Below are 20042 nucleotides of genomic sequence, written 5' to 3' on the forward strand. Positions count from 1 at the left end.
TGAGTGAGTGAGTGAGTGAGTGAGTGAGTGAGTGAGTGAGTGAGTGAGTGAGTGAGTGAGTGAGTGAGTGAGTGAGTGAGTGAGTGAGTGAGTGAGTGAGTGAGTGAGTGAGTGAGTGAGTGAGTGAGTGAGTGAGTGAGTGAGTGAGTGAGTGAGTGAGTGAGTGAGTGAGTGAGTGAGTGAGTGAGTGAGTGAGTGAGTGAGTGAGTGAGTGAGTGAGTGAGTGAGTGAGTGAGTGAGTGAGTGAGTGAGTGAGTGAGTGAGTGAGTGAGTGAGTGAGTGAGTGAGTGAGTGAGTGAGTGAGTGAGTGAGTGAGTGAGTGAGTGAGTGAGTGAGTGAGTGAGTGAGTGAGTGAGTGAGTGAGTGAGTGAGTGAGTGAGTGAGTGAGTGAGTGAGTGAGTGAGTGAGTGAGTGAGTGAGTGAGTGAGTGAGTGAGTGAGTGAGTGAGTGAGTGAGTGAGTGAGTGAGTGAGTGAGTGAGTGAGTGAGTGAGTGAGTGAGTGAGTGAGTGAGTGAGTGAGTGAGTGAGTGAGTGAGTGAGTGAGTGAGTGAGTGAGTGAGTGAGTGAGAGATGTATGTATGTCACACCAATCAGATTGGATCTACTATAAACAGCCAATCAAATTTCTTGCTGTAAAGGTAAACGGTAGGTGAGAAGATTTGATCCCGATACAGTTTAGAACGGCCATATTTATTCTTCTATAAAAGAGGAGGAAGTATTCATATATCGGGTTTACTTCGACATTTTCTGTGGGTTAGGCTAAGGATTTTAGTTAAATAAACGAGATGAGCCTTCGGTTCGTGAGTTAGAAGTATGCAAATGCAACGAGATATTTTTATTTTTAGGTAAAAAGGTAACTTGATACTTTTGTTTTTCACAAGGAGTAGATTCAATTAGAGGTCACGAATCGTCGCTTTTAGTTCTTAGGACATATTTTAGAGGAGACGAGACTATTTAGATTTGAAACAGTTCTAACGTTTACAATAGTAAGTGCAGGTGACGATTGTTTTGTCCTTGTTGCATGCAAATACGAGATATTTTTATTTTTCAGTTACAAAGTGTAACTTGACACTCTTGTTTTTCACAAGAGAGTAAATTCAATTAGAGCTGACGAATCGTCACCGCTCTTTCCCACGAGATGTTTGCTATCTCTAGTAACAAATGGTAACTTAACACTTTTGTTTTTTATATGGGAGTAAATTCAATTAGAGCTGACAAGTTATCGGCTATTGTTCCCAGGATATTAAACAAAAAAAGCTTTCATTTCTGGACGGTTTTTACGTCTCTGCAGTAGCAGTTTATTTTTATTTGATAGGCATTTTATGACATTCTTTTCAGTCCGATATTTTTAAAGGTAAAAAGTATCAAAACTCTCAAATGTTCTTTGAAGACTGCGTGGCACCAAATTAAAGTGCAATTTAATTAAATCAGACTTTCAATGTGTCAGAGAGGTTTTTTTTCTCTTTCTTTCTATTTTCGGTGAAGTAGTGTTGTGTTGTGTAAAAACGGTAAACTTACGACTCGTATAAAATGTGAAAAGGTCTCTTAACTTGAGTATTTTTGAGCAAAAATTCCTCTTGGAGGTTGGAAGGGCTATGTGATGGGTGAGTGAGGGAGTTATGCATGTGCACGTGTCACACCAATCACAGTGTGGGTTTTATCAAAGAACAAATCAAAGAAGAGAAAAAGATGATATCGACATTAATCTGGAGACGTGTCAGATTACTGTAGTTTGTTCAAACATTTTATGGCTTACTATTTAGCTATCTTACCATTACCGATGTAACATCGTATGTACATCATAAATTCCCAGTTTCATTCTTGCTGTACATCGCAACCAAAAAAAACTTGTCAGATTTACCAAATCGTTACTGTAAACAGCTCCATGAATGCTCCTATCTCCGGCACTTCGCCAAAAAAAAAAAAAAAACTCTTGCACGCCTTGCGTACCTATGTTTTAAACGTTAGGCGTCAAAATGGTTAATGTTATGACCTCTAGCCATGAAATCAAAATCTCTTGTGTCTCTTGCTTTCTGTAAAGTTATGGTTATTATTTTTTTTTTTTGCTACTTAGTTCTAAACGCCTATACTCAATTCTGTTAAGGCGCAAATTTCGGAGCTATCATTAAATGTTACTAACACTAACAATATTAAATTGTGAAAATTTCGTCCTTATTTCATATTTCAGCATCTTAGAATTTCAGACCAATATACGGTTTTGCCTGAAAAGTGACGTACGCTCTTCTTATCGTAATTTCGGCATATCAGACTACAATAAAACCGTCAAACAGCCGGTAACCTTTAAAATCATGTAAAAGGGCAAACAATTTGTCCTAGCTGTCTACACTCTTTTTCTCATGTATTCGTGTTTTGTTGTCCACCAGAAGAGCCCCTTTTAGTGTCTAGTTCGGAGAATGAAAATGCCGAAAGGCGGATCATGGATAAGAGAAAACGCGCTCACTCCCCGTCTGAATATTCTGACTCTTACTCTGAGCCTAAGCGACCTAAGCCTGCCAAGACCCCCAAGAAGGTGCAAAAGCCAGTTTCAGGTTTTCTTAGTGTTAGTGCTGTCCAGAAGTTCACAATTACCAGAAGTCTACACCTGACCTTATCTAGCACTGGGGCGCATGCGTGTGTGTTTTATTTTATAATCATCCCGCTTAAAATATATTTATTCATAAATGTGTCGGTCGCGGGGTACAGTTGAAGTCGTCATAGCATTTAGCCCCAAGCCCCATTAACATAGATGTAGACTTCTGGAATATTGAGCTTTTGTTGATGGTTATTATCGAAAATAGACTTTTACAAAAATGTTAAACATTTTATTTAAAATTGGAGGTTATAGCGCCGAAATAACCCTGAATCGTCACACGTATACTCGTCAAAATTAGTACGTTAAGATTACGCGCGGCCTTATTTTAGAGAAACATCAGAGACAAATTTTTGTAGCGACAACGACATATTAATTTGTACAGAAAAACGACAGCGACAATTTCCTCCGCTGGTTAGGCAACAAAGGTACACAGAAGGATGCGACAAGGCGACAAGACTACCCCCCTTGGAAGGCCTCTTATATGGCGATCAGCGAACATGAGCGAGCTAGAAACTTGCACTGCACTCTGTGTACACGTGGACAGATGACATTGATTTTGGAGCGTCTTTTTGCTTCTCGATATTCTCTATTTATTTCTTAGCACACTGATCTCTCAGCCTTAACTTGGTGCAGTGTTTGGCAGTTTATTTTTCCAATCACAGACCATTATACTATTGACGATTCATCATAAAATTATGAAGCATCTACGGCGAACAGCGAGGTCGGATCAGTTCGCAGCCTGCAGTCTGTGTGAGTGTACACCGACTGTGCGCTGGAGATAAAGTTTATTTTTTTGCCTTTTGACGAATACGATTACACAGAATGCTATATTAATGATTAACATTGCTGCATGTCATTGATAATAAATTATGGAGACAAAATTGAAATACTACCCATTAACATAGATGTAGACATCTGGAATATTGAACTTTTGTTGATGGTTATTATCGAAAATAGAGTTTTACAAAAATGTTAAACATTTTATTTAAAATTGGAGGTTATAGCGCCGAAATAACCCTGCATCGTCACACGTATACTCGTCAAAATTAGTACGTTAAGATTACGAGCGGCCTTATTTTAGAGAAACGTCAGAGACAAATTTTTGTAGCGACAACGACATATGAATTTGTACAGAAAAACGACAGCGACAATTTCCTCCGCTGGTTAGGCGACAAAGGTACACAGTCGGATGCGACAAGGCGACAAGACTACCCCCCTTGGAAGGCCTCACTGGAACTATAAATCAACAAATGCAATCAAAATGTTGCTGTTCCCACGGATATCATCCTGAAGCCAAGTCGTGTTAATAAACAAGGACAATTTCTCAGATTTTGATAAATGCTACCGTCGAAACGTTTAAATTCGCCAAAATCTAACGCTGAGAGCACATAATAGCGAAGCGTACGGCGACTGAATGAAAAGAAGTCAAAGAAAGATCCATCGGAAAGACGAGCTCACATGGCCTGCTCACATACTCACATGTTCGCCTCATGTCTTATCACATGTCTTAGCATTAAACGGTACCAGTTTACTGGCCGTGACATGCCCCTGCAAAAATCAAGCGGGGTGGCCATTTTGGTGTCCTTACAGGAATGTGGGGTTTTCCGCCTATAACCGTGCACAGGCCAACCAACTCTGAAAAGCCACAGGTCACAATTAGGTTTGCGTTCCACTTCGTCGAACGCAATAACTTACTCAATGGAGATCGCAGCCATAATGATTTTGATCATTTCATTCTGACTATCAACATAAACGTTTTAAATTGTTTCTCATGGAGAGAGAGGTAGGCGAAACGAAGGCAGACATAGTGACACACCACTTGCAAACCCGGCACACCGCACACTATGTAAACCAAAGCCACACTGGTTGAAAATTGCGCCACAGGCCATAAACTGCCCATATGCACAGTATAAATGTCGCTGCCTATCCTTAATTACATATCGGAATCCCTTCAATATATACTTTAACTACTAGTACCATTCAAGCTGGTATGCAAAGAATGGAAAGGAAGAGTTTTCATAGCATTCATTGATCGAAAAGGTATATCCCATGTGTTCAATTTCGTCTCTTGAATGAAGCAAGGTAGTTGGTGCTGAATACCAGCCATTGCCGTTTTCTAAGATTTCTTACCCTGAACTGTTTCCCAAAAGGGGACACTTCCAAAAACAAATGATTCTATCAATGCATAGAAAACACACACCCTATAAAGAATAAAATCACTCCCTCCAAGGCAATATTAGGGTATTCAGGGCTTCACCGTTCAAGACTGATATGTGTATTAGGTGTTTTAGTTTGATTGGTAACGAAACAAACGTTGTTAAGTCTCGTGAGACGTCAAGGGTTTTGAGACAGCTTCTAGTCACTGAGTTTTAGCTTCTGGCCTGGCTCGTCAGGAACTGTATGTAGTTAGGTGTTAATATGTCAGAGGCTTTCAGACATTGGCTCACACTGTAGCTACAATCCAGCTTCTGAGACGAATCTGCAAATGGCACATAATTAACACAAGTTAATTTGCAACCGTAGCTTTACGAAAATGATCTACTACTGATGGAACGAGGATTTGGCTTTCGCGGCTTTAGGGCGAAGCCATGGTATATTTAGTCAATTTTAGGACACGAAAAACGAGTTTAAAATGACGGAGCTCTTAAATTAATAGTTTAATCTGGTAAGAACAAGACTTCATTAAACGGTTAAAGGTAAACCAAAAAGGCACAAAAATGCTTAACATCGAGAACGGCCAAGACATGATTCCAAACACAAGGTGCACCGTCCGTGGCGCAGCTCTTTCAAGTAATATCTGGGTCTAGGTGATCTTCTGTGACGTCTCTTCGTCACCGTCTAACACACACACTCGTTGGAACCTGCGATAAAGGTTGCTGATCAAACTTTATCTGTGACTAAACAGCAAGCAGCTAACTAGGGAACTAGCACTCGTACTCAAGCTCCCTCCATATCTTTCTAAGCCAGGAGCCTGAGTACTACCATGGCTGATCAAAAGGCTTGAGTTATTTTTTGATCAGAGAAATACATTGCAAATATGAATTGGAAACTCTTGGAGTCCTTCTCCGTGTATTTATCGAAAATGGCTCTTGTGCATGGTTGTAACCATCTCGTATACAAAAGAGAAACTCCGTTGATTCAGTAAATTACCATGGGTAGTCCACTCGTCTTGGGCGACATACAAAACCGCTGGTACACAGTACTGTGCTACACCGTGTTCAGATGGACTGACACAGTTGAGCATCCATACAGGAAACACCACTCGAACGTAATGCTACAAGGAAATCATTAACGTAAACCTGTGAGCCATACAAAGAACACAACAACTATACCAGGTACTATGTCAAGTAACTGTTAGGACAAAGCTTACTGTTCGTTAGAACGCCCGTCGAAGTTCAGATCAGTGGTCACTTCATTTAGTGGACAGAATGACCTACTTTAACTAATAACAGACGAATCGAAACTTACTAAAACCGACCAATGACTGTTGACAAACTTTATACGAGTCTTACAGCCAATACCATCAAGGCTTAACTGCGCAATCAGTTTCAAACACTTGATTCTAAAGATAACTTTCACTCGGGTTGTCGACAAGTCAGTCACCAGCCACAGTTCTTTTCAGAACTACCTTCATCCAGACGATCACAATATACGGCGAAATACGGTTCAGTTAAGTCATTGGCCATGTGTCCTAAATAATCCTCTTACTAAATTAGGAGTGAGGTAAGAGACCGCATCATTGGACGAAAAGAGTAGGTGACGGTAGTCTCTGGTGTTTTGGTCTAACCCGTTCCTTTTCATTTATGGCTTGGGCGGGTGAAGTGAAATAGTGAATCCCACAGTCACCTTTACATATGCTGATGTCCGATCCCACCCTCGCGTGAGTTGAATTGTAAAGACGCGTCCTTTTGCCACTAACCTTTGGATATCCCATGCAGTTATCCAGCATACATAGTTCAGTATCCGTAATCGCGTACACACACCCTTCAACTGAGTGTTTTGGATTGAACTCTACGTTAGGAAAGCCGCCAGCCTCATCAGATGTGCCTGTATTTCAATAATGCAAAATGTAACAGGCTAGTTAACAGCCTGAACCTCAATTTAAACAAAAACAACAGCAAATTTTTTTTATAAAAACTATATACAGGCACTCAACTGAGAACTCATTTCTCTTAAGTAACCAACAAAACTCACCCCTCTTATTGAATGTAAGTTGAAATCCAAACAAAATTCCCCACAATCGCGTTTTTGGCTCTCGTCGCAAATAAATAGCCATCCTAAAGGCCAGAAAACATGAATAAAGGTTATGCTGATTTGTTGCAATTGGGCAAACGAAAATTTGAATACAGTGTTTGCTTGTTCGTTCGTTCATTTCCCGGCTGGATGGCTGGTCTGTCCAGCCGTCCCGTAGCTCGTCGGCTCCTCTGATAATTCGTGTCAGGGTGAACAGTAGCAACTAAAAAACTATGAAAAGGTGCATGAACAGGTAAAACTTACAAACCATGAAGTTACCCAAAAGTAAACCAGTACCTGTTAGGGTTCATTTCAGGTCCATAAGCGAAGTAATACAACTGTCCCTCGGGAGCTTTTGCATTGATATTGAAGCACAGAGGTGGGAATGGTGCAGTGGCTTTCTTCTTTAAAAGATATCTACAAAACAGCAACAAAGTATTCTTAGGGTTACTTCACTGTTCACGTCCGTATTCGAATATAGCCCTAACGCTCGCGAACTTAGGATATCTGACAAAAGATAACTAAGGGCCAGAGGGGTTCATCTGTACGGGGCATTCTCGCAAACCACGCAGTTTTCTGTCTACCACAGCTGCCTGTAGATCATACCGAAGTCCCCAGGAAAATTTGCATATAAATCAAATGTGTGGAAAATTCGTTCGCAGCTACAGATGGTCCATCTAAACCCCTAAAATTTGCTACATAAAATCTGCTACAAGCGTCTTAACTTTTCAGGCTTTGAATGATTTAGCGGCGTCAGGTTAACCTTACATGAGAACAAGCTCATGTTTTTGCATTGGATTCTCACCTAAACGCTGTGTTTCACCCCACGGATATTACCCTACTTTGGAAATAGCGGACGCGATAGTGTGCGTACAAACCTTGACTCCGAGAGAGGCATTGGTTTAGCTACAACCTCCAAATTTGAGAAGTCATTTTCGGCATCATCAAGGCTGCCAACATCACCGCCATCGTCATCATCATCGACTTTATCACCCCAGTCATAGTGTTGTGCATCTGGAAAGAATTCTTCACGACCAAAGCTCCATGCACTATCACAATTTCTCTGATTTATTGTACCTCCTAAGTTATCAAACGTTGAAGAATCCGTAACACAAGACATTGTTTCCACGCCAGAACTGCTGTCTTCAACATCGTGAAAACTTCTCAGGTCGTTTTTATCGTCCATTGTCACAAACACCCCTGTTAGCGAGCTCCGAGAAGCCTTTTTATCCTCTGAATGATCATCCTGCCCATCATTCAGAGATGTAGCGTTCTCTGAGTCAGACCTTCCATTACGCATTTGCGAATACCTGCTATTTTCTTTACAGTCTCCTGTCACAACAGCTTGGTCGTTTTGATGAAGTTCCTTTTCACTATCGAAATCCCTGCCAACGTCAGCCGGAGTCATTTCTCTTGTCGCCAAAGGCAGGCTGCTGGACGGAACACCATCAATTGTTGCCTCGTTCACGTTGTTTCCATTTCCGTTCTGCTCATCCAATATCTTTTTGTACTGCTCAGTAAAATAACCGGGTAACGACTCCCTGACATGCTTTGTCAAGTCTTCCGTTTTTTCAATTATTGCAGATGCAGTCACTGTGGTGTTTAAATTTGCAGGATCACGAAAATCTTTATTTTTCCCCTTTCTCCTTCCCGCTTGTTTGCCCGAGGGTGGTCTTGAACACTTTGCGCCTTTTTCAAAGGCCTTCTTGTCCTTGGTGGCAATAGCTGTTTGTCTTGTATACCCAGCTGACTGCGCCCTTTTTACCCTTGACCTCTCAGCTCTAGGAGTCGGGAGCTTCATAGCTGAGGTACTAAGATTCAGAGTGTCAAGCACTTTAAAAATATCTGCCGATGGTATTCTGTTAGAATCTAAAACATCACTATCCAGGTAGTCGTCAACATCATCTTTACTAAAATCAGTATGAAATCCTCTCAGTGGCTCCACTGTCTGATCATTGCATGGCGTTAAAAGAAAACCTTCCGTGTCCAGTGTTGCGCCAGACTTCACCCTGATGTGAACATCGATTATTTTATCAGAATTCACACATAAAGGGCTGCTAGGAGGCTCAACAACCTCCTGTACATCTGAGCCGTGTGTGAATCCCAAACGAAGTTTGTCTCTGCTTTTCTGACGAGACTTCAGCAATGACACGTTCAGAAGGTCTGTCTTAATGACGTCCCTATCACAGTCTTCTTCGCCGCTACTTCTTAGACGCCTTTGTTTCCCATGAGTAGTACCAGTATTAGTCTTCATCCCGCCATGAGTTTTAGAAGCGCGAGTTCCACCACCTCTGTGACAACCAACAGAGTGCTGAGTCTGCCGTGCCCAATGACCCTCTTCTCTATCACTGTCATCGTCTGAGTGCCTCTTTACATTATGATCAAAATAAGGTTTACAGCTGCTATCGGGCTTTGAATGATTTCCGTTTCCTGTAGATGGGCACCGGAGATTTTCCTCAGAGTGCTCCCTGTCCTTGTTATAATCAAGTGTAGATTCAGCCTGATTCGCTTCATCAATACTGTCTTCGCTTCCTTCTTCTGGAAAACTACCATCACTGTCGTTGTTGGCCTCGTCAACAGAAGATGCACACGAAGTGTTATGGATGGAGCTCTCTGGTCGCAGCAGCTGGTTAGGACTATCTGGCCTTGCTGCACCGAAATTTGCAATATCCGACGCTGAGAACACTCTGGAAGGTTTGGCACTCCCGAGTGAATTATCTGTCTGCCTTCTAGCAAAACCGTGGTATCTTCTCGCACCTGTAAAAGCATAGACAACGGAACTGTTAATTTTACAGATTTGTGTTTCGTAATTATATAGGTTTACGATTGTCTCCAATACGAATAAGTCTGTGCGTGAACGTTTTCCAAGCAAGATATCACGCTGATATCTTCACTATTGGGGTAGTAGACGTTAAGGAGGGGGGAGGGAGGTCTGACCTAAACGTCTAGTGGACCGGGGAACAAGTAAATATGTTGATGCTCCCTTAATTAAATGTTTGTTTCCTTCAATTATACTGATGTATAAGAAGCCACACGTGACACTGAACAAAGCGCACGTTGATTCAAAACTGACGATTTCATTTTTGTAAAGCAAAACAACATTTTGTAAAAGTTAAATCTGTTCCTTCTTGGAATCGAATTCTTGCATTCAAAAGTCAAGTTTAAATACATGTAGTTTCATTATGTCTTACAGTTGGAGGCCCTCTTGAGATCGATTTTAACTGTCTTTATTAGCTTTCCCAGAGCAGTTTTCAATTGAGTGTTGTAAAACCAAAACCAAACCAATTAGATTACACATGCAGCTAAACTCAAACCATAGTTAAACCAAAACCAAAGTAATTGCCTGTCGTGATTGTTGTTGACAATCCCTTGAAAACCACATAATTAAAATCAAAACAATATAATTATGCACAATACCCTTTTACAAGGCCTTTGAAATTGGACAAAAATGCCCCACACAGACCTACCAGCTACAATCCCTTGACAATTCCTCATGAGTGGCCCAGAGGCAGTCATAGGCCGCCCAAGTGGCTTCAGGCTGCCTGATTGTAACCGTGAAGGTGGGAGATTAAAGTTTCTTGTTCTTTTTGTCTTGTCCAGATGCTGTTTTACCTTTGTAACCCCAGCAATGGTCCGCTGCTTCAACTCAAAGCTTGGATCAACAACCTTTAAAGTATAAGATATTGAAACCGATGCAAAGCAACTTGGTTAGTAAAAACAAAATAGGAAAATGGGGAAAAAATGCCAGAATTACAACCTTTCAATTTTCAACCAGCTAGCCTGGATAAGTAGTTGCCTGTGTGTATAACTGGCATAATTTAACTGGGTGTGTCAAGTAACCTTTAGGCCAATGTATTGTTCACTTGAGATGGCTTGGCGTGCAAAATTGCATACACAAAAATTTCTCACAAACAATACAAGTAAATGACCACTGAACATGTAAGAAGGGGCCGTGAGTGGAAAACATGAGACTTTGCGAGAAGGTGAAACTAGCATTTTACTTTGTGAGCCCGAGACATTTTGACTTCAACCATTGTGAGACTGAAACTTCAAAGTGTTTTAAATGTGAACTCGAGATGTTCTAGTTTTAAGACTTTCAGACATCCTTTAAAAAAGAAATAAACCAGATCAGTACTTCAAGGTTTTCTTAGCCTTGCAAAAAGATCAAGACTATGAGAGGCACAAAACTGCTAAAAATTAGACTGCTAGACATGTGAAATTTGGCGAAAATTTTGCAAGACCCATAGTATTTGGACTCTTTTAAAGGACTATTCACCACCCCTGTAAGATAAACTTCTGATCTGTTTATGCTTAACACTGGGTCAGATAATAGTAACAAAGAAAAATTTTCTTTGAAGATAGAAATATATGTTTAATGAAATAAATATATGTTTAATGAAATAGAGTCTTGATAACTACATGCAACACACAGTTAAGTCTTTCAACTGCATAAAACATGAAAATCTTTTCATCCTTAAAAGCCTTACCAATGCTGACCCCTTCACATCTTTTTCTGGCCCTTGTTTAAAGGGAGAGGTGATGTAAAAATTGTCTTTAGGGATCTGAACTCTCCTAGGTCTAGTTTTGTTCCTAGAAATGGATCCACCTGCAGCATTACTATACAAAGTGTTTGGGTCTCTCTCACTTTCAGCAATCAAAGATGAATTTTCTACAGGAATGACATCAGAGTATATTCAATTAACTGGGATAATTTAATTGAAGACATGCATCAGCAAGGAGGGGGGTAATCTGACAATGAATCATGTTTGTAAATGGCCAAAAAAAATACTGCCCACATAATTAATATATCAGGGCTCCTGATATTTTGCGCAGTCATGGACCCACGAATTTCAAGTAAATCAGCAAACTCCTGCGAAATTCACAACAACAAGCAAAATACTGTGAAATTTACGAGAAATCGCACCAAAAACATACAACATATTTGAAACTTATCTTGGCTGTTGGGGCTGTTTACTTCCAGTTAACTTGCAAATTTATCATGAAATAAGTAAAAACATCCAAAAACCACCAGACGTTCTTAGATTAATGTTGCAAAAGACTGGGCACTCACTGTGGCCAGGATGTAAAAGGCTTCGCCATTGCCACATTTCTTGAGAGCATTGTTAAAAGAGCAAATGATAATCTCTGTTAAAAAGAACCTCATGGTCAAAAAAATAAAAACACGTACAATAGTCCAAACGAGTTGCTAATAAAATGCTCAAATGTTCCTGTAAAATCGCTGGTTTTTACAAAGGCAATACTTCTAAGTAGTCGGTGTTTCTGCTACTGTTGTTATTGCATAGGCTAATGCTCATCATTTTCCAAAAAAGCTGGCAAAATTGCAGTCTTTTTTGCTTAAAAACATTTGTCAAATCAGTGCAAAACCAATCGCTTTCCAGCAAAATTTGCTCAGACAATTCCCACACAATCAGCTGTTTTTCACCACTCATTTTTCAGCAAAATTTGCCCCAAAAATTTCCACGAATTTCCCGCAAAATCAACCGTTTTTTCCGCAAATTAATGTCTCTGAAAACCCCGCGAAATTTGACTTGTTTTTCCACAACCTATCAGAAGCCTTGATATATAGTGACACTTACATAACTGTACATAAATTTTGCAGACATGTACATCTGACAAAATAAGTTGACTTTTCAAAGCTCATTGTCCAAAATATGTCAAAGATATTAAAGAATGAAGAAAGAATGAAGTATCTCGTAAACCACAGCTAATGCCACAAAAATACTCAGACTGGCAAAACATAACCCCTTAGAGATAATAATAACAATATCTTTAAAAGGCCACTTTGGATTACAAGCCCCCTAAACATACAACAGAAAATTTCTCTCCTTGTTATGGGTACATTTTTAATACAATCAGGCCCAACATATGCTGATATAAAAAAAAAACTATATTAATACAACTGTCATTCTTACCAAGGCTAAGTTCTGAAAATCTGGTGTCTATGCTTAAGTGCTTTCCTGGTTGCTAAAAAAAGGAAAATTATATTTGTAAGATGCTGAGGAAGATTTAGACAACTTTAATTTTAATATAAATCAACATAGGCTTAGTTAGCAGGGGAAGACTCCCGCCTCTACTTGAACTACATATGTGTGTGGAATCATCATTGTCCCTTCTTTAACAGTGATGACCTCTGGCCACCTGATATGATAATCGTAATTTTGTTATGAAGGTAGCAATAGCTCATGCTCAACCATAAGTTAACACATTAAATTGACCATGAAAGATTGATATTCACACACAAAAAAATACTGTCTAAAGTTTAAGTTATGTACCTGATGATTCGTTCCACTAGGTGGCCTCACATCAAACTCCACATCATAATCTTCCAGTTCTTGTCTGCACCTCTCAGTCGCTGAACAGCTCCTTGCAGTAGATGCACTTGATTTCCTCGGGATACCAACTGAGTAAACTCCGTCGCAAGTACCCGTAGAATCCATTAAATTTAACCTATTTCTCGCGCTTCATTTTGATCTGAGTCACCGCTAGCGCTGCATGTAACCCTTACCGGCATGTAAAAAATCAACCTTTGCTTAGCTTCACACCACGAAATGGAATGAAAAATATGATTGAAGACCTTGAAGGTTTTATGCTCTGCTATTTTTTTAATCCGCTGGATCGGTCCTAGCTGAACAGTTTTTATTAAACGGTGCGAATTTCCATATTTCCATGGATTCGGACGCCATTTTGAGATGCAACTCGTTTCTCAAAGCATCATGGAATCCTGGCTGCTAAGGATTATGGGAAATTCAATATGGCGGATGACACGTTTATACGGCCATGCCAAAGTGGAAAAGATTCTTACCTGTTTGATATGGCTGGAGACAATGTCAAATGGAAAACAATATCTCTAACTCACGTTGAATATCCTGAAGGTAATTACGAGTAGCTTTTGTCGTCGTTGTAGGTCGTTTTTAGGCTAAAGCAATCTTCAACATGACGAAGTTTACAATCTTGAACATTCTCATAAAGATCCAACAAAGACTTGTAAGTTGCAAATTTTATCGGATCTCTTTATTTATACTGTATCCTTGTATACTTTAAATGCGCCAAGTTAATTCTGTTTCCTTTCCCTTGCATGTTTACAGGAGACATTGTTGGAAAGATCTTAGCATGGCTTAGTTTGCTTCCTATTTTTATCGTGGTTGGTTTTATAACGTTAATAGTCTTCCGGCGAGAAATACACACGGTAAGGTAGTTTTTTAGTGGAGCAGATCACATGATTTTGAGCGCAGTTTGGTGTAGATAATGAATTTTTTGAAGGTTAGCAAAATTGGGAGCAATTAAACAATTGCAGATTATGTAGCCTGGCTACTGGAGGCCTGGCTACATAAGCTTATGTACATAGTGGTGAAGTGGCTTGAAATCTACACTGTGCAACTAATTCATAACTCTTGAGGTTCAATAGAAAAGTGGCAATGTTTTACTTCTTTAAAACACCATCACATTTCATCATAGCATTAGAAGTTCACTAGAAAGGTGGCTACATGTCTATGCCGTTTTCACTGTCAGAATTTTCTTTACATCTCCCAGTGGTCTGTAGGAAAGGCCTCACTTCAAAACTAATAGCAGTACTATATAACTGAGTTTATTCTGGCACTAAATTATTACTATTTAAGACCGTAACACTTCTATTTGCCCATCTCTACTTATTAATTTTAGAGCCCTTGAAGTTCATTTGGAAAAGTGGCTAATATGCATATCAACATATGCATCTAAAATGTCAAAATTTATTCAAAGATCTTGAATCTTTCATGGATACTCTATATGTGCAATATAAGGTACATTTATGAACCAATTTCAACTTTCTTTAGATTGTGTTTCCAATCACTGTGTATACATGTAATTACATGTATATGTCTTTAGGGGTTTCATTAATGTTTTCAGCAGAAGGGAAAAATGGTTTTCACAGGCACTTTTTTTTTGTATTGCAGATGACATTCTTTGGTGGAATTTTAATAAATGAACTTGTTAATATGATGGTGAAACACACCTTGGCACATCCTAGACTCTGTGGAGATCATTTGTTCCCAAATTCAAGCCATGGAATGCCTTCAGATCATTCTCAGTTTATGGCGTTCTTTGCCGTCTATTCTGTGTTGTTTATATATGTGAGGTGAGCAGTTCACTTCTTTAGCCATGCATTTGACATCAAAATATCAACTGGGAAAACTTAACATGATTCTATTGTTAACAGTTCTGTACACTTTCTTACCATGTGTTACATACCCAAATTTATTTTGAATACTGGATCAGGACAGTACTGTTGAGGTTGAATAATCAGTACCTTTGTCTTTTCAATCTTGAAAATAGTTAAGTCAGCTGCCAACTTTTTTCAAATTTTGTTGTAATAATAATTATTATTAGGAGTGTTTAGTTGGTAACACGATTTGGTGTACATTGTCAAATTCTTTCTGTAATGATATTAGTGGTTAAGTAACAAATTGCATTCACATTTGATTGATATCAACTGCAGACTAATTTGGCCTCCACTCAGTCCTTTATGTGATTACCATACGTACTACCTGTAACCAGTTCAGAGTATTACTGGAATACAGTAAAATTACTTGTATACCATTTGTGTCAGTCACAATGATGCAATGTACAGGTTCACAACAAGGTACTTTTGAGAGACCATCTTCTTCAGTACCATACATACTGTCAAATATCTGCTGACAGCTACACTGTAACACTCTACAATGACCATGATTTGTTGACTGGCTATTTACAAAATGCCACCTTAGTTAATAAACAGCCAGTTGCACTGTAATTCTACTCCAGGGTGGTTATTGTCAGTAAAGATAGTCAACTGAACTTCTACAATATTATTCAGTCTAGCTATTTTTTTTTTAATCAACAATCACTTGTGTCCTAAATCGTTCATCTTTCAGACTCCTCCATTTTTCTCAGTCAACTACCATGTGGGATGATTTAATAGAAAATTTATGGCGTCATGTAGTAGCAGTTGGTGTTGTGTTAGTTGCTGTTGCTGTTGGATTTAGTAGGTTAGTGTAGTAAACACAGTACATGTCAGGGTGTAAAGAAAACCAATTTTGCAGCTTGCCCTTCTGACAAGCTTCAACTATGATTTACTTGCCTTGAAGCATTCTAGCCCTTAAAAAATTTCCAAAAAAACTTCACTTTACAACCACTTGATGAGGTTACCTATGATAGCTAGAATTATTGTGTGAGAACAAGGCCTGTGCTATCTGCTGTCAAAACAAAAGGCTGAAGCTGATATCCAAACATACATGTAGTCATGGTATGGTTTCCTCTGGGTATGACTCATGCAATGAGTTTGACTTTTAATTCATTTGTTTCTACAGGATTTACCTTAGATACCACACACCACATCAAGTGGGCTATGGCTTCTTATTGGGATGTGGATTGGGTGCTGCTTGGTTTATGTTCACGCAGACTGTTCTAACACCTCTCTTTCCAACAATAACAACCTGGTAATTTGTCAAATTTATTACAGTCAAACCCCTTTTTTCAGACAACTTGGGGACCATAGAAAATATTCATATTAATGAGCAGCAGTACAAATGTGCCCATAGACTACATGCCCTAGAAGCAGTCTGTGTTTTCAAGTAAGAACCAAATATAAGATAGAGTTGATTGAGTGGAGATTCAGCATAGTAAATCAGTGAGATTTCAGTTTCCCAGTAATGTAATTGACCTGCTCCAACCAGCAATGTTTATCATTGTTTCTGAGAGCTGATTACTTGATCATGTACTAGGCCTAGACTTATTGAAGCTTGAACAAGCCCTAGACATTTTTCAATAGTTAACTTTTTAAATATCTTTCAAATGATCACATGTTTGGTCCTATGGCAGTCTACTACTAACAACATCTTTAGAAATAGAATTTGCAACCTCATGACTTACAGCTCTTTTAAAAGGTCAAAATGATTGGGAAAGTCTGGCTGGAGGAACATTGTACTAAATAATTTGAATTCCTGTAACATGAACTCATGGAAGACTGATGGTGCGCCAACAATTTGTATCTAAGATTTAGTTTGTAACTAATGCAATTGGATTTTCTCCAACAGGCCCCTCTGTGAATATCTAATGATCCGTGATTCAACTTTGATCCCATCAGTGATGTGGTTTGAATACACACAGTCAAGAACAGAAATGAAGTAAGCCAGTTCTTCCTGTTGTTCTTGATTTCAGTATTTCATTGCCTTTGGAAAAAGTTATAGTAAGCAACCAGAGGATGTAATGTTAACAATCAAAGTAACGAAATTTAGTTTTGTTCTTGTTTGTATAATTTTAGAAAACGACAGAGAAGAGGCTCACACAACAATTATTTCAAGTCACATACCTCCTGAAAGAAGGAATAATGATCAAAGAGTATAAGACGTACCATGAGCGCTCTGTGATAGACAGAAATGTATCAGATACCTTTTCTAATTAATCAACTACATGTACAAGAAGGTTGAAATCGACCCCTCATGTTATGGTTAACTAAGAATGATCCTCTGGTATGATAGTGGTTCTCTGTTAATGCAAGCCATCACCCAGTGAACATTTTAAACCAGATTACTTAGTGTTGGCAAACATAACATACATGTAGGCCGTATAACTGCGGTGGGTAATAAATTTGTTATCAAATATAACCCCTAAAACTGAAACACTTTCAGCCGCATAACAGGCACAGGCAGATATATATCTATGGTGTAAGTTTTGGGGTCCATATACCCATGGGCAGTTTTTTTTTGCATTACCTCCCCCCCCCCCCCACCCTCCCTATGCCCTGCCACATTTGTATTGCATTTCAATATTATTGTTAGTCTTGACTGTTTTAATTTTGTAGTGAGTTTCATAGTTGTTACAACTAAGGTGCAGTGTGTACAAAAGCCATCAGATAAGCAATGGTTATTGTCTCGATACACCAAAACATTTTGTTACATGAATGTCAGAATTCTTATTTTGACCCTATAAAGAAGGGATTGGCTGTTTGAGTTTACTGTATGGCAGTCTGGTCAGCCAAAAGGGTTACATTGCACTAAAAGATGGCGGCAACACTATACATCTTTGTATACTTAAAATGATATATAATTTAGAAATTATATGTTTTTACATTCTTATGTTGAAAGTCAAGATTCTCCACCAGGATATAATAATACCGGTGTTTTTTCTTTTTTTTAAGGGCCAAACAATGCTACCTTAAACCTGCAACTCGATATTCTAACTCAAACTTACAACTCAAACTCAAGAAACTTTAAAATTGTAAACTATAAAAACAAAGAGTCTTGTGGAACTCTTCAGTCTCACCAAACCTGAAGAGTTGTAATTCTCTTTGTTAACTTTTTTGTACTGTAGTGTGCTTGCTTCTTGTCCCTCCATATTTGTTTGCCAATATAATTTCCATGAATTAATGCTACTCTTCAGAGTTGATTTTATGTTTGTACAAAAACAAAACACTACAGATGTGAAAATCTTGTTGCACTGTAGCAGGAATGAATTATCCACTGTCAGTATCGTAATAGTACTTGTAGATGTGTAGAAAAATTGGTGCTACAGGGGTGAATCCAGGATTTTTCTTAAGAGGGGTTGAACCACTAAGAAATGGTGTAACTGACTGGTGAGATAGACAAATTTTAAAAGCGAATACGAAGAAGGCTTCATTTCAGGGGGGTGCACACCCTCGGCATCCTCCCCCTAGATCTACCCCTGTGCAACATGTATGTAATAGAGAAGAAATGTTTTCTTTCCATTTCCTATAGATTTTCGTTGCAAATAATAAATATTAATAGTTATATTTTTGATGAAGCAAAATATATGATCAGTTGAATCAAGATACTGGCAGAGATATTTGAACAATATCATCTGAATTTTTGCTATTTTATTGTGTGTTATGATGTTCACAATTGTTTCTCCATACCTAAATTATCTAGACTACGAGTTGTCGGCTTTTGTTACTGAAATCCTCTACACGTAAGATTATGCAAATTAGAGAGGGAATGGGGAAGGCGAACAAGCAACGCAACGAGACCCGTTGCACGCTAGGAAAAGAAGACTGCTCATTGATACCCATGTTTTTGCAATGAAATCTGTAAGGAAAAGCCTTTGGCGCACGGCCTCAATTATACGTAAATACAATCTTGTTCACCTTCGGCCTAGCCTGTGCAGCCGGACGGGTCACAAAATCCACGGTATAGTCCGACGGTTTAGCTGACTTCTTTTTTTGGTGCAGTCTGCTTCGCCCTAGTGTACTCCCGTTATTTGGTCGTTGATTACATGACGTCTACTTGTTTGCCTCGCATTCCGTCCGTCTCTCTGTTTGTCTGTCTGTCTGTTTGTCGGTCGATGGACAGAGAGACTGACTGGCCGTGATCAGTTTTGATAACATAGCACGTTTCAGACCGGGATATCACAAAATGAACGCAAAAGCAGTGAATTCTGAAAGCAGATCGGCAGAGGTTACTCCACTTCAATTGCCAGGGTCGATTGCTTTCCAATAACTTTACTTACGACGGTTGTCTTCATTTTATATGAGTGACCCAAAGAGCTGATGCCACTTGGTAAGGTTTTCATTAAAGTGTGAAAAAACCAGACCGTATATATCAGTATATACACACCCGGAACACTGACCCTGGAACAGGCACCAAAACTGAACAAACACAAAGTGCATTTTGCGATAAGAAATCCGATGTTGGACGGATCACAAATCGACTAAAAAAAGGATTTAAAGGGCAACGAAAATATCCAAAAAATTTTCGGTTTTCGATGATTTTAAGGTAGCGGAAACATCTTAACCCTATTAACTCTGGGCAGGGGAGGGAGCGGAGTTAGGGGACTTCTGAGATCCACACCAACTCGAGTGAACGGCGAAAATCGAGCCTAACTTTACACGCTTGTGACCAAAAACGCATGTGAGTAATCAACTCCAGATTGGATAATTTTTCCTCTAATTCAGTTGGGTACATTTGGCATTATATGAGAGAGGCGAGGAGGCCTCGTAGTTAGTGCGCTCGACTCCAAAACGAACGGTCCGGGTTCGAGCCCTGGCCGGGGATACTGTGTTGTATTCTTGCGCAAGATACTTTCCCTTCACAGTGCTTCTTTTCAACCAGGCGTTCAACTGGGTATCAACAAATTTAATGCTGGGGGTAACCCTGCGATGGACTACCATCCCATCCAGGCAGGGGAGGGGGATATAGAAATATTCCTAGTCGCTTCATGCTACAGA

At 39.3% G+C, this 20042-nt stretch overlaps 2 protein-coding genes across 3 annotated transcripts; one reads left to right on the forward strand and one right to left on the reverse strand.

Annotated features, from left to right (window-relative positions):
- Positions 1 to 3315: 3315 nt before the first annotated feature.
- Positions 3316 to 13550, reverse strand: LOC110051609 (uncharacterized). Of its 2 annotated transcripts, XM_089274652.1 has the most exons (10): positions 13120 to 13550; positions 12760 to 12811; positions 11314 to 11495; positions 10294 to 10492; positions 7705 to 9583; positions 7124 to 7243; positions 6788 to 6870; positions 6513 to 6640; positions 5744 to 5867; positions 3316 to 5072 (listed from the first exon to the last, which is right to left on the reverse strand). In XM_089274652.1, the coding sequence occupies exons 1-10, from the start codon at positions 13282 to 13284 to the stop codon at positions 4963 to 4965; spliced, it is 3042 nt and encodes a 1013-aa protein (XP_089130778.1). In that variant the 5' UTR covers positions 13285 to 13550; the 3' UTR covers positions 3316 to 4962. The 2 variants fall into 2 exon arrangements, with proteins under 2 accessions (XP_089130778.1, XP_089130779.1); XM_089274653.1 differs by lacking the exon at positions 11314 to 11495 and having other exon boundaries at positions 13120 to 13203.
- Positions 13551 to 13563: 13 nt separating this feature from the next.
- On the forward strand, positions 13564 to 18648 carry LOC110051628 (dolichyldiphosphatase 1-like). Its single transcript, XM_020757678.2, has 7 exons — positions 13564 to 13719; positions 13933 to 14033; positions 14779 to 14960; positions 15736 to 15849; positions 16171 to 16299; positions 16897 to 16986; positions 17124 to 18648. The coding sequence occupies exons 1-7, from the start codon at positions 13599 to 13601 to the stop codon at positions 17176 to 17178; spliced, it is 792 nt and encodes a 263-aa protein (XP_020613337.1). The 5' UTR covers positions 13564 to 13598; the 3' UTR covers positions 17179 to 18648.
- The last annotated feature ends 1394 nt before the right edge of the window (positions 18649 to 20042 follow it).

Source organism: Orbicella faveolata, unplaced genomic scaffold (assembly GCF_042242905.1).
Source record: "Orbicella faveolata isolate gen_17 unplaced genomic scaffold, um_ofav_v1 contig_36, whole genome shotgun sequence".
In the NCBI taxonomy this organism is placed as follows: domain Eukaryota; kingdom Metazoa; phylum Cnidaria; class Anthozoa; order Scleractinia; family Merulinidae; genus Orbicella; species Orbicella faveolata.

Coding starts and splice junctions, on each gene's coding strand:
- LOC110051609 (XM_089274652.1), bottom strand. CDS start 13,284: ATGGATTCTACGGGTACTTGCGACGGAGTTTACTCAGTTGGTATCCCG. Junction 6,871..7,123: donor CCTGAAATGAACCCTAACAG/GTACTGGTTTAC, acceptor TCTGGCCTTTAG/GATGGCTATTTATTTGCGAC. Junction 6,641..6,787: donor ACTTACATTCAATAAGAGGG/GTGAGTTTTGTT, acceptor ATTGAAATACAG/GCACATCTGATGAGGCTGGC.
- LOC110051628 (XM_020757678.2), top strand. CDS start 13,599: ATGGCGGATGACACGTTTATACGGCCATGCCAAAGTGGAAAAGATTCT. Junction 13,720..13,932: donor TCACGTTGAATATCCTGAAG/GTAATTACGAGT, acceptor GCATGTTTACAG/GAGACATTGTTGGAAAGATC. Junction 14,961..15,735: donor GTGTTGTTTATATATGTGAG/GTGAGCAGTTCA, acceptor TTCATCTTTCAG/ACTCCTCCATTTTTCTCAGT.